This window comes from Toxorhynchites rutilus, chromosome 3 (genome assembly GCF_029784135.1).
Source record: "Toxorhynchites rutilus septentrionalis strain SRP chromosome 3, ASM2978413v1, whole genome shotgun sequence".
In the NCBI taxonomy this organism is placed as follows: Eukaryota; Metazoa; Arthropoda; class Insecta; order Diptera; family Culicidae; genus Toxorhynchites; species Toxorhynchites rutilus.
Genome location: NC_073746.1, coordinates 267,899,956 through 267,921,941, shown reverse-complemented (window position 1 = coordinate 267,921,941; position 21,986 = coordinate 267,899,956). Strand labels below are relative to the sequence as shown.

General features: G+C 40.8%; 1 protein-coding gene across 7 annotated transcripts in view; it reads left to right on the top strand.

The window, feature by feature from the left end:
* LOC129775988 (nephrin) overlaps positions 1 to 21,986 on the top strand; it is a 497,623-nt gene that overhangs the window by 302,018 nt on the left and 173,619 nt on the right. For all 7 annotated transcript variants that reach the window (XM_055781308.1, XM_055781311.1, XM_055781310.1 and 4 more), the window contains exon 3: positions 17,398 to 17,600. In XM_055781308.1, the coding sequence (XP_055637283.1) occupies positions 17,398 to 17,600 (203 nt within the window). The remainder of the gene's footprint in view (positions 1 to 17,397; positions 17,601 to 21,986) is intronic.

The following is a 21,986-nucleotide window of genomic DNA, read 5'->3' as shown; positions in this document are numbered from 1 at the left end:
TCATATGGATATTTCGTTTTAAAAGACGCTTTTTAGAAGATGATTTGTTTCATATTAGGCATATTTGACCTATTTTTAAGATTATTTAAAACCTAATTGAACTATTTTTGAGTTTGACTGAACACTCGAAGAAGTCTTATGGTTGCAGTTCACACATCTGTTCTGTTCTGCGGAGTTGTCGAGCCACAAAATGACGCTCTTGGAATCAAGATTCGAGTAAAAACTTGTAAAAAAACACTGTCAATGTGATTTGCTCTTCATTCAGCAATTGTTTTGCTACACATCAATGCTCGAACAGTTTCATTTTATTCAATTATCCTTTTGTAAAAAATATGACATGAAAAGCATCATAGTCTAATGTTTTAGGTAAAAAGCACAGCAAACATCCTGTGGTACTCCTCTCTCATCTTTTAGCTGATACTCGTACTAAAATTCGTTTAAGCTAATTTGATTCTACTGACCACATTTGACAGGACTATGCTTACGATATTGACAAATGAACGAGCTTCATTCCTTTTCTGAAAATCACCAACACCAAAAACTAATTTCGAATCTTTGCTCACGTTCAAATTTCTCGTGGCAAATTTCTTTGCATCGAAGGTCACTCAAAATGGGCCTTCGATTGGAGAACCTAGTTTTTAAAACGCTCGCGTTTTTCTGCTATCCAGCTAGAAGAACCAGGACGCTTCGAACCAGAACAAGACATGCCAGACATCGGGCATCGAGCATCGAACCAGAACGACAGGTTGACAACCGTTCTGACACGCGGTTGGCAGATTCGTATCACTCTCAGTTCTTGTTTCGGAACTAGTATAACGACTGCAGCAAATCCAGAGCACCTCTTCCGGATATTATAGAAAATTTCTTCCAAATTCGTTACTTTCTTGCGATCACAGGAACAGCAACATACTAGCCTACGTCAAGATTGTGAACGTTCAACTAACACACGGTCCACTTCAACAAATTTGGTATTATACACTTCATTCATTGCTCGGTCTCTACAATCACGCCTGCAAATTGACTCTGTGTATATGGATTTCTCGGCTGCGTTCGACAAAATAAATCATTCTATCGCGGTCTTCGACGTCTCGGATTTCACGGTTCTTTATTGAGCTGGTTGAATGGTGCGATATCAACAGCATGGATCTGAATCCATCGAAATGTTTAGTCATATCTTTCTCACGGAAGCGTTCACCTGTTGTGTTTTCGTATAAATTACGCAATGTGCTTTCCAGTCGCGTTGAAATCATCAAATAGCTTGGTGTCATCCTTGACTCGAAACTCACATTCAGAGAGCACATCTCGTATATCACCAATAAGGCATCCAGACTCCTGGGTTTTATCTTCCGCATCACAAAACACTTCAAGGACATACACTGTTTCAAGTCTCTTTACTGTGCATTGATTCGCTCAATCCTTGAGTATGCATGTGTCGTACGGTCGCCTCGCTACCAGAATGGTGTCCAGCGCATTGAAGTAATTCAGCGTAAGTTTATTCGCTTCGCTCTGCGTAATTTGCCATGGAAAGATCCTTCAAATCTTCCAAGTTATGAAGATCGTTGTGATTTGATTGGGCTCGATTTACTGACCCTACGGAGAGACGCCGCTGACACGACAATAGCTGACCTAGTTCTCTCGAATATAGACTGTTCAGATCTTCTCGAATCCATCAATTTTAATATAAGGTCACGAAGCTTGCGCACTCATATATTTCTCTGTATCCCCTCCTCACGTACTAATTACGGGTATAATGAGCCCGTATCAAGTATGTGTCGCGTTTTCAACCGTTGCTTCACATCTTTCGATTTTAACGTAACTCGTTCTAACGGGTGTGAAATAAAAAATGAGAATTTTTTCACAAATAAAAAATTTTTTTTTTCATCGATTTCAGTATTTTTTATTAATAACATAATGTATTTTCTTCAAAAAAATGTCAGTGAATGTTTGAGTATGGGCCGTGGTCTGCTGTTCGACGCAACTTTGTCGCGATGCTCTCACAAGAACGTTGTACGGCACTTACGTCCATTTTCCGGATACAATTCCGGATTCTTGTAGTCAGTTGCTTCGTGTCCTTGGCCCTCCAATTGTTTTTATACACTAAGGCACTGAGTGAGCCAAAGAAATCCTCTATTGGGCGGCACTGGGGCAAGTTTGTTAGGTTACGATCTTTCGGCACGAACGGTATCTTTTTCTCCTCAAGATACGCCAGCGTCTTCTTGGCGTAATGGGAAGACGCCTTGTCCCGCCAGAAGACGTACTTCCCATCCGCGTGATGCTCCTTCAGGAACGGCAGCAGGATTTTATCGAGGCACTCTTCTCGATAGATTTGTTGATTGATTGCCAGACCGCTCGGCTTAAACCAAGGCTTTGAAATGCCCCGGTCGGAAATGGCGATGTACAACATAACCTTTTTTTCAAACTTGTGCTTGAACTTGTATTTCACTTCAGGCGGTGTGGATGACTTGTCGCTGGAGTAGTAATTATCATTTCCTGGAATATGCGTTTTGGATAGCAGAAAATAGCTTTCGTCGTCCAGAACGAAAGACGTCCCGCGGTATTTTTTGGTCATCCACCGAGACTGTGATTTAACCGTCTCAATCTGCTCGTCTTCTTCCTGCAGACGATTCCTTCCATCTTGAGGGTCCGATGGATCAATACGTGGAAGCAGCCATCTTTCCGACCGGCGTCACGCAGGCTGGTTGTGTCCTTGTTGTCAAACGTCTTCTTTAACGATGTCTTCCTCTGCTTCGTCATTATCATCACCGGACGACCACTTCCGACCTTCCGCTCTACGTTCAGGGAACCCAGGATACGATATACCGTACTGACAGGTACATTTTCTTCCTTAAAATGTGCCACCGTGAACTTTTTTCCTTGCTGGAAATGCGTTTCGTAGGACCGTACAATGCGTTCGCGGAGCACGTGCTTATTCGACGCCATCTTTGCTTTTTTTTTTTTTTTTATAAATTCGTTTATTTTTACAGGCTCAGTTGCATAAGTTTAAAGGAGCCGAAATCTTAAATATATTTTTAAAACTATATATATGAACAATTTTCTTAAATCTATGGTTAGTAATGTGGGAAACCGATTACTCGCGGTGAACTCGAGATTAGAAGGGTGACATATTTTTCTCGGGAAAAGGATGGGGTATAAGGAAATTATTACAATGTTGATAATCACACACACTCAATTCTTAAATCTATTCGTACATCTATTGTGAATTTACATTTCATTCTCCTGTTTATAGCAAGCGGACCAATTACTCATAAAGGAAGAAATGGAGGGTATAAGGATATAAGGATAATCACACACGAACATCGATAGATTTAAGGAAAACATATATTTGGGACATGTAATCAAGGTCTAACCGAGCCAACACATCTCTCACCGGCACATTGGGCTGCCTTCCTCTAGCCCGAAGGGAGTTCTCTAAATTCGATCTGGCAACAAGATACACCTCACACGACCAAACAACGTGTTCGATGTCGTGGTAGCCTCGGCCACAAACGCAGATATTGCTGCCGGCCAGATTGAAACGAAAGAGTAGCGCGTCTAACGAACAGTGATTGGATATGAGTCGGGAGAAGGTGCGAATAAAGTCCCGACTCAAGTCCAGACTTTTGAACCATGGTTTGAGGCTAACCTTAGGGATAATCGAGTGAAGCCACCGGCCCAGTTCACCTTCGTTCCATTTGCGTTGCCAGTTAGCGATGGTATTTTTACGGACTAAAGAGTAAAATTCATTGAAGGCGATTTGACGCTGATAAATATCGCCTTCAATCGCACCTACCTTTGCTAATGAGTCAGCCCTCTCATTACCCGGAATTGAGCAATGAGAAGGGACCCACACAAAGGTAATGACATAACAGCGTCTGGATAAAGCACTCAAATTTTCTCGTATTCTCTCAAGGAAGTACGGCGAGTGCTTTTCCGGCCTCACTGAACGGATAGCTTCGACAGAGCTAAGACTATCCGTTACAATGTAATAGTGTTCAACAGGTCGTGAGGCGACGCTGTCCAGCGCCCAATGAATTGCTGCCAATTCAGCAATATACACTGAGCAAGGATTCTGAAGACTGTGTGAGGTGCTAAAAAATTCGTTGAACACTCCAAATCCTGTGGACTCGTTTATAGTGGACCCATCAGTAAAGTACATATTATCACAATTGATACCCCCATACTTTTCATCGAAGATCGTTGGAGCGATCCTCGATCGTTGGTAATCTGAATATCCATGGATATCTTGCTTCATGGACAGATCAAAATGCACAGAGGAATTGATGTAGTCAGGGAAACAAACACGGTTGGGAATATACGAAGAAGGATCAACCTGCATGGAGATGAATTCATGATATGAACTCATGAATCCGGAGTGAAAATTTAGCTCGATCAGCTGCTCAAAATTTCCGATCACCAATGGGTTCATGACCTTACACCGGATGAAGAACCGAAGAGATAATAAATTGAAGCGATCTTTTAGTGGGAGTAGGCCTGCCAAAACCTCGAGACTCATGGTATGCGTTGAGGGCATACATCCCAACGCGATACGGAGACAAAGATACTGAATTCGCTCGAGTTTAATGAGGTGTGTTTTGGCAGCTGATTGAAAGCAGAAACTGCCATACTCCATCACTGAGAGAATAGTTGTTCGATACAACATTATAAGATCTTCGGGATGGGCTCCCCACCAGGTGCCGGTAATTGTACGGAGAAAGTTTATTCTTTGTTGACATTTTTTACTCAGATACCTAATATGGGCCCCCCAAGTACATTTGGAGTCGAACCAGACCCCAAGATACTTGAATGACATAGCATGAGTGATCGGTTTACCCAAAAGTTGAAGCTTTGGTTTTGCTGGTCTATGCTTCCTAGAAAAAACCACCATCTCTGTTTTCTCCGTGGAGAATTCGATCCCTAGCCCAATGGCCCAGGTTGAAAAATTGTTCAAAGTATCTTGTAAGGGTCCTTGCAGGTCGGATTCGTTTGATCCTACGACAGACACCACTCCATCATCTGCAAGTTGTCTTAGGCTGCAATTTTGTGTAAGGCAATTGTCGATGTCGCTTACATAGAAGTTGTACAAAAGGGGGCTTAAACATGAGCCCTGGGGGAGTCCCATGTAAGAGACCCGACTTACTGCCGAATCTCCGTGAGAAAAGTTCAAATGCTTCTCACAAAGCAAGTTATATAAAATATTATTCAATAGAGGCGGAAGACCCCGAGAGTGTAATTTGTCTGACAAAACCTCTATTGAAACAGAATCAAAGGCCCCCTTTATGTCCAAGAATACTGAAGCCATTTGTTTTTTTCCGGCGTAAGCCATTTGAATTTCTGAAGAAAGCAACGCAAGACAATCATTCGTCCCCTTGCCCCTGCGGAACCCATATTGTGTATCTGAGAGTAGGCCATTCGTTTCAACCCATCGATCAAGGCGAAACAAGATCATTTTCTCCAACAATTTCCGTATACAAGACAGCATTGCTATTGGGCGGTACGAATTGAAGTCGGACGCGGGTTTTCCGGGTTTTTGAATAGCTATAACTCGTACTTGTCTCCAATCATCTGGAACAATATTATTCTCCAGAAACCGATTGAATAAATTCAACAAGCGATGTTTCGCCACATCAGGGAGGTTTTTCAGCAAGTTGAACTTAATTCTATCCGATCCCGGAGCAGAATTGTTACATGAAAGGAGAGCAAGAGAGAATTCTACCATCGAAAACTCGGAATCAAGATCGCACCTATCTTGTGGTATATCTCGAACAATTTTTTGCACAGGAGCGGAATCAGGACAAACCTTCCGTGCAAAATTAAAAATCCATCGATGTGAATATTCTTCGCTTTCATTCGTTGAAGAGCGATTTCTCATGTTTCGAGCCACTTTCCATAATTTTTTCATTGACGTTTCTCGTGACAAACCTCCCACGAAATTTCGCCAATAAGCACGTTTTTTCCCTTTGATTAAGTTTTTAAATTGATCTTCAAGGGCTAAATACGTTTGAAAATTTTCAGGGGTTCCACGTTTCCGAAAAGCTTTAAATGCATTCGATTTTTCTACATAAAGCTTGGAACATTGGCTATCCCACCATAGATTGGGAGGCCTTCGGGAAATGGTGGAACCTGGGATGGGTTTCGTTTGAGCGCGAACCGCGCTGTCATAGATCAAACGAGAAAGGAAGTTATACTCCTCCAATGGAGGTAAACCATCTCTGGAATTGATGGCTAGAGCAATCGCGTCCGCATATTTTTTCCAGTCAATGTGTCTTGTGAGGTCATATGCCATGTTTATAGATTCAGAAGAATTTGACCCAATGGTGATGGAAATTTTGATTGGCAAGTGATCACTACCGTTGGGGTCCTGGATTACATTCCACTTGCAATCTAACGATAGTGAATTCGAGCAAAGCGAGAGGTCAAGAGCACTTGGGTTAGCAGGAGGTTTAGGTACACGTGTTGTTTCCCCAGTGTTCAAAAGTGTCATATTGAAGCTGTTACAAAGATCATATATCAACAGTGAACGATTGTCGTCGTACTGTTCCCCCCAGGCAGTTCCGTGAGAGTTGAAGTCTCCCAAGATCAATCGTGGCTCAGGAAGGAGTGAGCACATGTCAACAAGTTGCTTGCGGCTAACCGCAGCTCTCGGAGGCCAATACAAGCTGACAATACAGAGGTCTTTTCCTCTGATGTTTGCATGACAAGCAACAGCTTCAATCCCTCCAATAGGTGGAAGGTCAATTCGAAAAAATGAGTGGCACTTATTGATCCCCAATAGCACCCCTCCGTATCTGTCATCACGGTCCAAGCGTATAATATTAAAATCGTGGAAAGAGAGATCATCTCGCGAAGAAAGCCAAGTTTCGGACAGAGCAAAAACATCACAATTGAACTTATGAATTAAAAATTTGAATGTATCCAATTTAGGGATAAGACTACGACAATTCCACTGTAAAACAGTGATATCTCCGACCTCTCTATTTGAATTAGACATCAAGAGAGATAATCATTGCAAGGAGGGGCCATGTTTGCATCAATTGTTGCAAAATTGTCTTTAATACTGGAAGCATTGATATGACAATGGTTCTGATGGAGTCGGAAACATTAAAGCATGTGAAGATTTGAGCCACAAGGTCAGTCAACTTTATAAATCCCGATTGGGAAGTTGAACTTGACGGTAAAATAGGGACAGTTGGGGTTTTTGATGTTCCTTCGAGTGCTGGGTCGTTCGAAGGTGAATTATTCCCACGGAAGCCAGGAGGAACCTGATTTTGCTTGTCCGCTGCACTCGATTTTTTAGGCATGCTAACAGAGGGTATAACCGGAGGGGCTTGTACTTGAACTTTGGGAGTGGTCACATTTTTGCGCCGGGGATTCCCTTGGAAGATGTACGGTGTGCCCTCGTTAGCTGTATCCGCTTCCATTTCGTCAACTGGCAGCGAAGCGAAGACATTGTTTGCGGTTAAAGGTTGTTGCTGTTGGGCCAATGGAGAAGCGCCCTTTAAAATTTCCGCAAAAGTGCGCTTCGAGCGTTCCTTTAAAGAGCGCTTCTGCTTCTCCCAGCGACTCTTGTAAGTTTCACAAGCCGAGAGCACGTGCGGAGTTCCTCCGCAATATGGACACTTTTGCTCAATCGCACTGCAGGATTTGTCCACATGTTGCTCTCCGCAAGTGGCACAGCGCTCCTTGTTGGCGCAGTAAGCTGCTGTGTGACCAACTGACTTGCATTTCAGGCAAGTCATGGGCTTTGGCACGAAGAGTCGCAGCGGTAGCCTCAATTTGTCCACCATAACGTAGTCAGGGAGGGCCGAGCCAGCAAAAGTGACTCTAAACGAGTCGGACGGCGTAAATTTCGATTCTTTCCCTTCCTGGGAGACTTTGCCGAGTTGTCGGCATTCTAAGATTTTAACCTTAATCAAAGGCAGCTTTTTAAATCTGCCATCTCCTTCCATAATTGATTTGCACGTCAGACCCGTTTCGGTTATCACCCCCGAGATTTCTACGTCATGGGAAGGCACGTAGACACGATATTCCAGGGTAAACCTCTGGTCGACGACAATACCGTTTGCGTCTTTCCGATCAGCTACGACAACACGCAGTTTGGTCGGTCTAACCTTCGAAATTTCTGTCACGGAGGAGTATCTTGCCAGATCTTTCATGATCTGAATAACATTAAGTGCTTTTCCGTTTGGCTTAGGCCTGAAGAAAACAACCCACGGACCAGTTCCAGGTGCATCTTCAGGATAGACCTTGACACGTGGAGAGAAGACTACAGGACGAGAAGGAGATGACGAGGATTGAAGGGGATCGGGGACAACAGGATGGGGAGGCGAAATCTGAGCTGTTGTAGGAGCGAGGGGGGTTGGAGAGGAGGTATTTGCAGGTTTTTTAGAGGGGGGCTTGCTAGAGTTAGCAGACTCGTCCCCGGACGAAACATCCTCTGATGTAGGAACGCGTTTAAGTGTCTTCGCTGTTCCTTTATTAGAACTTTTTTCAACCAGAGGGGAGTCATCATCAGAGATCTCCATATCTGGAGATCCTCCCCCTCCTTCTGCCATTCTGTAATTCGTACTTATATTCTAATAATTTGTTTTTAATAATAATAATAATAATTAAAAAAAAAAATTAAAAAAAAATAAATCTTATATCTTATTTATTTCTATTCACCACAATGCACCCCAGTGCTGATGAACTGGCAACCGCTGCTTGCTTCTCAATCGGAGCGCTTGAGCGCTCGGCACTATCACACACCACTAAGAAGTGATGCTCTCCTTCACACTGCTGTAAGTTAGCAGCGAATCGCGCTGGTATTGTGTGCGTGCAACTGACCACCGATGTCCGACTTCGACTGCGATGGCGACAAATCGGCGATAACTGAAAGCCGGCTGGCCTTGCCAGGCTTTGACGATTCAGCCTTTCTCACCAATTCCGAGTTCACACTGCGTTCCACGATATCTCGAACAATTCGAAAACGCGCGAAAAAAGCACACCCGGGCGACAAAAAAAAAATAATAACAGCCAACGGTAACCGAAAACAATGCTTCAACGGAGACGCTCACAGCACACGACCGGTTACTCGAAGCTTATGCCGAAGAATGCATCTTTGCTTTGACTAAATTCAAACTAACAAAACCAAACACGCCTACTGTTTCTAGGGAGCCCAAAGAGCTATTTTCTTGGAGAAAGAAAATTTTACGCTCTTTATTTGAGTTACTGAAAGGTATTGAAAAAATTCTCATTTTTTAATTAACACCCGTTAATTTGAACAAGTCGTTTTCTACCGTCCCTGGACACTAAGTATGTATATCTATTAGATTTATCACTAATACATGTTAGTTATGACGCTAACCATTCGGCCAAGGGAGCACAGCAGACGTTTTTCAATAGAATTAAAATCAAAACAGAAGCTCATAAAACCCCTTCGACCCACTTTTGACAGTCAATATTTATTGAATGAACATATTATTTCTTATACATTGTTCACGGTCATGATTATTCAGCTAGATACCGCGTTTTCCAAAACTGAGAGTTTTGTTGGTTATGTCAACCATGCATATTTGGGCAGTGCAGTTGACAGTGGCTTTCTGTCTCCGAATCTACATAACCATGCAAAGTGACATAGTGTATACCTACAAATACCTCTTCAGACAAACCATCCCCCATCCTGATGATAGATTATCGATTAAAGGGTGTGTCACATCAAATTGCATCACGGAAAAAACGCTGTAGAAATTCGCCCAGTAGACCGATCCTTTTGAAAATTTTAGACAGTAAAATAAAAACTATTAAACAACTTTTGGCATTTTCTTTTTATTCATACTTCGAGCCCAAGCCCGTATGCTCGCACCTTCCTCTTTACCCCGTCCATAAGGTTCTGTACAACGTCAGGTTTTAGTTTTTTTGAACAGAAATCCATTTTCTCTTGAAGTCCGCCTCCGATTTGACAACTTTTGGGTTCTTCCGGAGGGCCTGCTTCATAATCGCCCAATATTTCTCTATTGGGCGAAGCTCCGGCGCGTTGGGCGTGTTCATTTCCTTTGGCACGAAGGTGTCCCCGTTGGCTTCGCACCACTCACGTCCTTTGAATAGTGGCACGAAGCGAGATCCGGCCAGAAAATGGTCGGGCCCTCGTGCTGCTTCAATAGTGGTAGTAAGCGCTTCTGTAGGCACTCCTTAAGGTAAACCTGCCCGTTTACCGTGCCGGTCATCACGAAGGGGGCGCTCCGCTTTCCGCAAGAGCAGATCGCTTGCCACACCATGTACTTTTACCAAACTTGGATAGTTTCTGCTTGCGAATCTCCTCCGGAACGCTGAATTTGTCCTCTGCGGAGAAGAACAACAGGCCCGGCAGCTGACGAAAGTCCTCTTTGACGTAGGTTTCGTCGTCCATTACCAGGCAATGCGGCTTCGTCAGCATTTCGGTGTACAGCTTCCGGGCTCGCGTCTTCCCCACCATGTTTTGCCTTTCGTCGCGGTTAGGAGCCTTCTGAACCTTGTATGTACGCAGGCCCTCCCGCTGCTTGGTCCGCTGGACGAATGAACTTGACATATTCAGCTTATTGACGACATCCCGGACCGAACTTCTCGGATCACGTCTAAACTGCTTAACTAAGCGCTTGTGATCTTTTTCATTGACGGAGCATCCATTTTTGCCGTTCTTCACCTTCCGGTCGATGGTTAGGTTCTCGAAGTATCGTTTTAGTACTCTGCTGACCGTGGATTGGACGATTCCCAGCATCTTACCGATGTCCCGATGTGACAACTCCGGATTCTCGAAATGAGTGCACAGGATTAATTCACGACGCTCTTTTTCGTTCGACGACATTTTTCAAAATTTACAAAAAATTTACAGTGAAGCATGGACAACGTGATCTATACACTCTTATCTGATTTTAAAGCGAAAGCTGAAGATATAATTCCTAAAAATTAAATTTCTACAGCGTTTTTTCCGTGATGCAATTTGATGTGACACACCCTTTATTCGATTTGCAAACTCATAAAAATGACGATCTCACATCGGTGCCGTGAATCTAGAACGCGCAGCTGTTCCGTATCCCACTGAAATGACGCCACAGCGAATGGAAGTGTTCGGCTAATAACAGTGAGACATAATTTTCGACCAACAAAGAAAAGTAAACTTTATCAATCTACGAGGCCTCGAAGGAGGGGGACAGTATCTCTTACCAGAAGCTATCGGGTGTGATCCCGAGTGTATAAAAAAAAAATATTATCGCAATTTATTTATTTATTTATTATTGTTTGATCGGTACTTGGGCTGCTACTTTCCGGATTGTAGTAAAAGTTGATGTTCGAGGAAGGCTGGGATGGATGTTTGGCAAGCGACTGATAGAAGTATAAAAAACGGTACAGAGGTAGGAAATGGATATTGACCCGGAAAATGATGGAAAATTAAGCGATTGACGTCACTATGTTCAAAGCAGAATGTTATTCAGTACAAGAGAATCCGCTATTCCAGGAAATATTTTCTCCACCAAGTGTACAACATTACATTTACAAACGAATTCGAATTCCTAGGAAAAGTATAATTCCCACGGGGCACAGGTCACAGCTTGCATGTTTTCTACAATCGGCAAATGGTGTAACATCAATCTATCACAATTATTTTTGTTTTTACAGCTATACGCCACCCGCCTCCGCAAGGCATCACAATAGCCAGATGCTTTCAGCAGAGAAAAAAAAGTTGTTTATTGGAAGAAATTGCCATCAATCGTCTTTCTGCTGCTTCCTGACTTGTCACTTCGTCAGAGGTAGAACCGGAAGTTGGATAATGTTGCGGCAACAACAGCAATAATAATGTCACATCTCCGTGTCCGCACTCGTGTACGCACATACATACACTCAGGACCCACAAACATTCATCTCAAATGCCATCCAGTTTAACGGCAAATAGCGGTCATTATTCTACTTCACTGTCCAGCGGCTGGCGAGACCGAGGGATAACTTTCAGGGCATCACAATCTCGTGCAATTTCCTCCGCTGTCTCTGGCGAGAACAAACCGTAGATGAATACCTTGTTTAATTTCCGGTCGACCTAGATTGCCGAGATCCCGTGTGCGACTGGCGAGCATTGTTTTTATGTTTATTGCAAAAGTAAACAGTGGTTGATTGTTGTCCACTCGATGTCGGTTCCTCCCCCAGTTTCGGTCCCGAGCATGATTTATGTGCATCCCCCGGTTCGGAAAAAGAATGGATCGGAACGGAGCGGTTGGATGCGATGCTTTGGGGCGTATCCTTACGGGTGGTGCAATGTTTCGTTCACAACTATATTTCCACTTTCAATCAACTGCATTGTGATGAAGAGTAATACATTGCAGAAGGTGTTTATTTGCGAGAGCCTGACATTAATCTATTATTCTTGGGTTCTCCTACATACACATGGAACTGGGAGAATGGTTGAAGGTTTGATGCAGTGATAATTTGTGATAAAACCTGAATAAAAAACACTGTTATTCATTAAAAAGTTGTGACATACAGATGATGCACAAGGACATGATCCATTTTGATATCACATTCCATTTTGATTCTGAATCCTTTTTTTTAAGATAGGACTCCGTTTTTCATTTCTGTACCGGGGTGTAACTAAGTTTCGGAAACGAGAGCGTTACGCTTGGAGTGCATGATTTTGAACATTAACCCTTTGCGGTCGGAATTAATTCCCCTTGAAAGAGAGCCTCTCATCTTTCCACGTTATTAATACTTTGTTTATACCGAGTACCGTTATGTTTTATTCATAGAAACTCTGTATTAATCCGTGAACAGGCTCACTAGACATTCAAATTTGTCCAGAAAATGTGCAAACCATTACATGGTTGAATAAAGTGTTCAGTATGATTCCTGGCTATAGGGGCTGAGAGCAGACAAACGAACGCAAATGGTTCATACCTCTTTGCCGGCTGAACGGAGGGGTATAATAATTACTTCTTTCCACAGATGAAGTGCCCAAGAGTTGTATGATTGTTACTTATTAATCCAAAAACTTTTTTCAATAGTATGTATATCACGCTGGTGTGATCGATGTGCAGTGTCACCCTGATGTCGTCTATAGACGACGCTCGTACACACATGTCATCGCGCAGATGTCGTCTATAGACGACGCTCGTAGCGGAAGGGTTAACTAGAGAAAAACGATTTTTGGATAATAATTCGAGATGGAATCAGTGCAGTGAAATTTTATCAAGAGCTTATTTTGATCGTTAATATCTCTTTGCCGGTTGAGGGAAGTGGTATGACGAACATTTCATTCGAAAGATGAATGGTCTATGAGTGGTGTTTGTTACATACTTATCCAAAAAAATTGCTTTGAAAATAAAATATTGAAATCAAAAAATCAAAATCTATCATGTCAATTATGCTCGCTCTGGCTAATCCCGTTTCTCTTTTATTACCAAGTTGAACGGACGTGCAAAATTTTTCACCTCAGAATATGCATGAATTAAGCGCTATACACGCACTTGCTTCGACTTTTCAGTGATTTTCAAAAATTTTTATTTATTGAGAATGATTCAGATACAATTTTAAATAAATTATTACTGAGTCAAAGTTACGTCAACCTTGTAGTTGCATCACAGATATAACCTATCCCTAGTTTTTCAGAATTTTTAATCTTGATATTGGTGCATACATTATCACGCATACGGTACCCGAGCGAGATTACTTCATGTTTTTCTATTATGGAAGCTTCCAACTACAAAGTCCATTCGCGACTAGTCTTGAAAAAGACCAACGATCAACGAAAAGGTCCATGATCGACTGCCGATGTGAAAGTCGACTTTCTTGGATTTTTTTTTGTGAATAGTGAATACGGTTTCTATGTCGTTGAATAGCCTCCTCATTACCATAAGTTATTGTAAAAAACGGTGATAATATAACCTAAAGGAATAACTTTGTTTATGCTTATATACACATTGTTTTGATTTGAATGTATTCCTGTGACACCCGGTGCGGGTTACTAGGGTGTCACCCTTCTAATAATACTTAATTTCCGTTTTTGAATAAAAAAAATCGACTGTATCGAAACAAGGAACGTATTTATTATAATACTGGCTGACCCGGCGAACTTTGTCACGTCCATAATTTTATTTTGTTTTAAATGATTTCGAACATTTACGTTTCTTCTCGAAATTATTCTTCTGACTTTTCATTCGCGATCGATAATGAATAACCGCATTCAAATAGAATTTGTGATTTCATGGGACACTTTTCGATTATGATTGAATTCTACGTTTTTTATTCACTTTGAGAATAAAAGTGTGAGCGAATCACATGTAGGTTGATCCAATACTTTGTATTTTATTACGACATTTTTTTTTACATCTCCCTTCGAACTTATTTCATCTCTTAAGTGTAGGGGAACCGCGGGTAATATGGACAGTGGGTGTAATATGGACAGGTGGTTGATTTGTATAGTTAAATTTTGAATTTCAGATTTCTGTTAATAAGAAAACCTTCTACATGTTATTCTATGATATTGAGGCTCATAGGGTGGCAATGAACACTGATCAAATGTGGAAAAAGGGAAACAAAAACCGAAAATCATACATGATTCCTCGTGTGGATGTAATTTTAGCTGTTTCGATATGAGGCATTTTGAGTGGTTTAATATCAAAATTCTATTCGCTGATGGTTATATTTCGGTTTGTGAGTTAACAGAGAAGCGATATTAGGTATGTTAGGAAAAATGAATTCATTTTTGAGTGGAAAATTCAAATCATTGAAATAATTGTACTTGTGGTGTAAAATGGGGTAAAACGGATGGACTGTGAAAAGTCTGTTTAATCTGTTCGGAAAATCGGCATCGGAATAAAAATGTTGCACTTTTCGGTCTGTTTTAATTTCAGTAAAAAACATTGAAAACCCCATTTTTGTAAAATATTTGACCATTTAGGTAGAGAAACAGTATATTGGATTGCAAGAAACTGCATCACCACCTCTCTTTGAATGTCAAATTGTGACTCAGATTACCAGTTCATTGAGTCTGATCACAACTTCACTTAGAGATTGTCCTCTGGTTTGCGAATATTCTGCGAAATATCTACTTCATTGTAGTACAACGCATCAAGAGTGCAGATAACACAGAAGTATAAAATCTCAAACTGTTGGTTGGAGGGACTGTGCAATTTATCCAGTATTTGAGTCGCGTGAAACTCCAGTGGCTGTGATCAGCTCATAAATTGATTTCCCAGCATTAAACTGAGCACTCCATCGAGTTTGCGACAATCATTTTAACAACACACCTGTGTTTCTCCGAAATATTTCACAGCTTCGCAGTTGAAACTGCGGTTTTTTGTGTTTTGCTTCCTCAACAAAATCTGAACACCTTCATTTGATCCTTACATGGTTTGAGCGTTCGATAGTCTATGAACGGGACTCCATGGAAACTAAACCCTGAGCTTCCAGTTGTTGAGGATGTCGTTATTCAAATCTGCATTTTTTTTTCACCCAAAACGAAAAAACTAGGAGTGGGTTGTATCAGTGATATAACCGCAAGGTTAACGTAGGCCTACTCTTGGCTTAGTAATCATAGGTTTGAAGTTGCATCTGAAACAATTCTCAATGAATGGATGAATGGATATTTTTTTTCCCTTGGAAGCGGTCTGTTTGAATATTGTATACACAACATAATATTTTTTTTCGCTTGTGGTTTCGTTTTGACGCTCGACACTCGAATCATCAAGACGTGTTTGTTCAATCATCCGTACATTCGAAATATCTTTTCCGTGATACAAAAAATCATCACGGAAACAAGTTAACTGCGAAAATTCGGGCACGAAATCATAACTAACCCCTTGGGTTCATTTACAAGCAAATGATTTTGCATGCCCGTTTAACACGGCAAGAGAAACAGACAGAGCTTGGCCAGTTGACGCATCATGCATCAACTGCAGACCAATCGAGACTGAAATAAAATTTCAAGAAGCTATCGCTTTTTTTAATTGATCTAAATAATTTGCTTTCCAAGCACTTTTGAGCTATTGAAAAAAGTTTTTAGAAAAGTATTATCAACGCTCAAATGAGGAACGATTCCTCCTCGGAAATATCCAGCGCAAATAATACCCTCTCCCCAAGCCCCGACAATTGGAATCATTGGTCGATAGCGGCATCCGTGAGCATTCGATAATAGAACTTCTGTTTTCACCAAACAATGCGGCTCCGTTCAGTTCGGCTGCAGAAAAGAAATGGAATTGGAAGAGCAGGGCATAATGCTTTTATCAATATGATTTCTTTGATATAGTGAAATATTCACTACACCGTATCAAAAATTCCGTATTCTTCACTGTCAAATCCATAATCAATGGCACCCATCGGAATCGAATCATCGTCGATACCTCGATTTTCTCTAAATGCTCCTTTCATTTCGGCTGCAGAAACGAAATGGAATTGTGAGGGAACAGCATAACGCATAGGCGTGTGATCGTGATCTTCTTCATCTCACATCGCAACAACGATTGGATGGATTTCCGAGCGGGCGCCAGTTATATACTGATTCGGGTGATTTCAATAACTTGTTTTCAAAGCGATTTTTAAGCTATTGACAAAAAAGTTTCCGGGTCAAGAAATAACAATCCTTTAAGTTTTGGACATTTTGTCTCTCGAATGAAATGATTATCATATCCTCCGTTCAGCCGGTAAAGTGGTATTAACGTTCAAAACCTTGCATTCTAAGCGTCACGCTCTCGTTTTTGTAACTTTGAAAGACGATGTCCTACGTCAAAAACTCGCTTTGTTCAGCTATAATACTAACAATTGGCCAAAATGAGCTCATTTCAATTAAAGAAGAATGAAAAAGGAATAAAGCATAATTAAGATCATTCAAAAGGGGTGTTGCCCTATGCTTTGGAACTAATCCCAATTCTTTCGAGTTATATTGTGAAATCATAACGTTAAGTTTTTTTCTCCAAACGCCCCGCAGCTTTCATTCTCATCGCTTTCCTTATGTCTTGGCTCTCTTAATTTTCAGTTCCGTTATTATTTCGATTGCGGAAACTCAGTGGACCGAACATAACTGAAACGTCTCCATTACTTGATGTGATTGCATTATAAATTTCCGTTCTTGGCCACAATCGACCGCCCGAGAAGCGCAAGCAAACGCTGGAGATGCTGGACCTCATCTTCTACCGTGACGACCTCTGTTTCATTATTTTCAATTTGCGTTTTTGATTAAATTTTAATGAGAAAGTAATTCATGATGAGTATTGCGTCTCGGCGGCTTTTGTTTATTCACGCCGGAATCTATTCGCAAATGGTGTTGGTAATGAAAATGACTTCATCCTCTGCGTGAAGCATTGATGAAACGCGTTGGAAGCAGAAGGAACGAAAAATGAAGTTGTCAGGAGTTGTAATTGATTATGATTTCTTTTCTTCTTCTCTTCCGCACAATTTCAGATTCGATGCGCGCGATACCCGCGAGGGTTCACATCGGAGTTCCAATTCGTCCTTCGACGGGCGGGCCAGCTTCTATCCGAATCTGGTGCCGGCGGTGCTGGAAATCCGACAGACCAAGAGCACCGACAGCGGGGTCTACCGATGCCGGGTTGATTTCCACAAGAGTCCCACCAGAAACACCCGCGTGCAGCTTTCCGTGATAAGTAAGTACCGTTTGTGCTGCCCCATCTTTTTCACTTTTCCAGGCTCATGACCTGCAGTGAAACGCGAGTCAGCGCTGGGAGTTGGGAATGATTATTTTGCTCCGTCAGCAATTTTCTTCAATTTCCAACAGTGCGAAGCCCCAGCCTGGGGTGAGGCCACGATGGAAATCCAATCCAATCGCGAAAACATATGTACCGGGTTACGCCGCAATTCGCCGTTGTTCATAAATCACCATGGAGCATTTCCCGAGAGAGGTGCAATGTTCGTTCGCTTAAAATGTTGACTCGGTTCTGCGGTTCGTTCGTGTTCCTGTTATTTTTTATTTTCTTTTTCTCCTCTCCAGTTCGAACATAAACAGGATTGGGATCATATTTTAAGCTTGTTTCTTGCAATGATGCTTATGAAAAACGATTCCGCGTGTTCAGAGTAGGATTTCGACAATTTGGCTGATGAGTTGTTGTTGTGTTTGATAGAGTATCTGTGAATGTGTATTTTTATCTGTTGTGAAGGTTTATGAAAAATTCAGTAAAAATTATACCCGTGAAGTAAGAGCGCGGTCTGAATTGTAACATATTGAATTATTAGCAGCAAATATCGAAATTACAGAAGTACACACTGCCTGATAAAAGGTTTGCATTTGAGTTGCATCAACCCGACTGTAAAAATGATAGGCCTAGCGTTCTTTTTATGTTTTAAATAAAACATTGTTTAATCATAAATTATGTATTTTCGGTCAGAATTAGACTCTTGCTCTTGAATGGTCAGGTTCCACCAGGGTTACTATGCCTCCGTCACTCTCGCTTAGATTCACGAATTTATATCACCTTTGAATTTTCAAGAACACCAATTATTTTTTGGGAAAAAAACTGTATCCACCTGTGTATCTAAAATAAATACTATTTATCACAAAAGTGGTAAAAGTAAAACAATTTCAAGTAAAATTTTCAGCTGGCTATCCAGCTGCTGGGCACAATTTTTGACAAAGGACTGCGTCTTTCGGTTAAAGGACAAGTCAAAAAACATGTCACGTTTATATGAGATATTTTTAATTCCTGTACTAATTTTCATCGATTACGAATTTACAGATACTATTTTAATATGAAACTAAGATTTGATTTACTACATTACAATTCCCTAGTTCACGTATGGCTTAAATTGACGATAGTTCAAAGCATTCCTATATTCCACTACAATGGTTCTAGTGATTTCTGTAATTTCGTACCCATGCCGTAATTGACGAGCAACTTATGTAACGGCGAGGCGCAATTCTACGATCCTTGTTCCACGGACACTGAGATTTCGCTCATTAGCAGATTACTCCAACGCGCAAGAGTAAAAAATGTCATTTATGATTTCTATTACACAGACTCACTCCAGTCAGCGCGCATTCACACGCACACATTGTTGTTTTTTTTTGTGTTTCCAAAGGAAGATTGAAATGAATGCCGTCCTTTTACTGTGTGAGTGTCAGCTGCGAAAAATACCGTCGAGATATATCTATATTAGGGTGGCAATGGATGTATGGAAGAAATTTCATCATCGACTTTCAAAAACCGACCATGTTCATTTTGTTTATTGGCCCAAAAAAATGACCTGTGCTAAATTTCACCTCAATCGGACATGATTTGGGGGTGCCTCAAAGCTCTCAAAGTTTTGATTTTTTTTATCCTCGAAAATTCATTCAAATGAAACACAAATTTCTGCATTACTCGAGAATTAATCAAGCAAATAAAACCAAATTTAGCATGTAACGTAACGGACAAACATGTTATTTGCAAGTGTTTGAAAAATCTTGAACGAGAATTATGTCTGAAAATAATCTGATATTATAATGTCGAGTTTTGGTAGAAGTATTAGGAATTTTTAGTAAAAGGAAATTTCAAAGAGTAGAGTAGAAGACCAATCAATGAATAATTCTGCGATTGGACCCATGAACAGCGCTTAGTAACAAAACGTGGATGTGATAACGAAAAATAAATTTTGGGCGGAACGAAGTTTGCCGGGTCAGCTAGTGTCATATAAATTTATAGGTGTGTGACATCAGCCCCTAAACTACAAAAGAGTTGATTTCGATCTAATAATTGACCTTTTTAAGGCTACGGACGAATGAACATCAAAGGGCTCTGTGATACATAGAAGGAAAAAAACGTTCTCGATAAAAACTCAGCGCAGTGCGTGAATTGGCAATGAGTGCCACCTTGCAAACACTGTTTGCTGCTGCCTTGTAGAAACACTTTATTGCACGTGGATAACGTGGTTGTGTGAAACAGCCTTACTACCAAGCAGGCTTTAGTTCAATCCCTACACCCAAACTAGCGTTGGCAGAAATGATATCATCTTTGGCAGAAAAAATGCTTTTTCTTGTATTGAAGAGTGAAATGCACAAATAAAAGCATCTTTTTAAAGGTTTTACTCTCATTCTTTCAGACTGAATGTTAGCTTGACATTGTTCCCTAAAATAAACAGTGATTGTACAAAGGCTTGGATGTAAAAATGTAACACACTACCACGCAATACACATAACTACTGGTACTGTTATGCTGTTATGAACTGTTATGCACGAGAATATTACACCCGATTACAAAATTAAGTTGGATCTAAGAATAGACACGAAAAATGTTTTCAGAGAGTAAATCGGAGAGCGTAGGCAATGTGAACCTTCAACCATTTCGCGACGGTTGTCGTGTATGTAACAAAGTATACGAAAAGCGACAAAGTATGGTACAGGATACCCGTGGCGAATTGGTTAATACGTGCTTATTTGCAAGTTGCCTCTCATTCTGCTCTCTAATATTGCTCTTATATTGCTATGGCATATACAATATACACAAATTCGCCTCTCACTTCAGTGAATGCTGTACCAGTATATTTATTTATTTAAATATTTCTTTGTCTTCGAAGAAAATCGTACAGACTATTATCAAATTATATTCCTTATCCTATTTTTGAAAACGTCCTTGCTTATGTTATAGTCAAAATAGTCTGTTTGTCATTATATGAACATAATATGAGCATCCGTTGCAATTTCATTCGCCTGGATGATAGATTCTCATGGTCAATTAGGAGACATCGTGATCTGTAGGGAGGTAGGTTAGCTGGGTCCAGCCATGGTAACTGTGGAGGGGCGAAGCGAAGAAAGTGATTTGAATGGGCTCAATTTTGACGATCTGGGCCATGTGATACGGCGCCCAAAATGGAGTTGCGTACTCTAATAGCGAATTCGTTTTTGTTCAGTTTCAACCCCAGTGCCACACTAACTGCTGTCAAAACGTTTTTTTATTCACTCAGTTTCAACCTAGTGTCGCACTAGGTTCGCCCCGAAAGCTGTTAGTTTCGCACTGAGATGATTCACGTGTTGGCACTCGGGTTCACCAATACAATTATACTAGACTGTCAAGTTCTGAGTATTGTTTTGGAAAATCTAAAAATAAAGATTATGAGAATGGAAAACCTGCTGCTTTTGCTTTTGTATTATTGGAATCGTAATCCAATTCGGATTCTGATTTTGAAGAGTACATTCGCGTAGACGACATTAAGCTTCGTGTGCTTCTTGTGCAATGTATCGAATATTTATTTTATGTGATGAAATAGGAGGTTTTTTTTCGATATCGCAGAAACATTGAACGAAAACTGTTTCTGATGACGATTTTATATTATAATAGTAATTATTTGTGAAACAAACAGTAAATGCATTGACAAATGGTTAAGTGAGTGTCAGGACTTCATATGTTAGGTAATAAAACAATATGAAGGTGAAATTTTCATTGAAACTTTTATATTTTTACACTGCACTTGGCCCTTCTGATCTGATAGAGAATAGTTTATCTCCCAAGCACTAATATCGCCACCAGACGTCGACACTGTACATTTGTCGTCGCAAATATAAACAAGCCAGAATATATAACGCACACCAACAAACCACCGTATTCGTGAAACTTAAAACGTTTTTTTATTACAGAGTCAGTTTGGCACTGACTCAGTTTTAAAAACGAATTCGCTATAAGATGCTACGCACAAGAGCAGAAAATAATGATTTCAATGCGTAAACATCAGTGATGAACGATTCGTCAAACAATGTGCTATTTTTTTTTTCTTTATTATAATGACTTTCAAGATTTTTTGGCTGTTTCGTCACTTTTACTTCTATTTTTGGAAGAATGTTGGGAGTGAAACTTGAACTCGTGATCATTGGCGTAAGAGGTATGGATGTTACCACTACGCCAGATCGATACTAAATATCAATTTTGGGGGTACTTGACATCGTTTGGGAGTTTTTTTCGGGCTAAATTCCAAGCTGACATTCAGCCTGATAGAATGAGAGGTCTGTTTCATACATACAAACATTTTAACACTCGTAAATACATGTGCTTTTAGGAGTGCGTTTA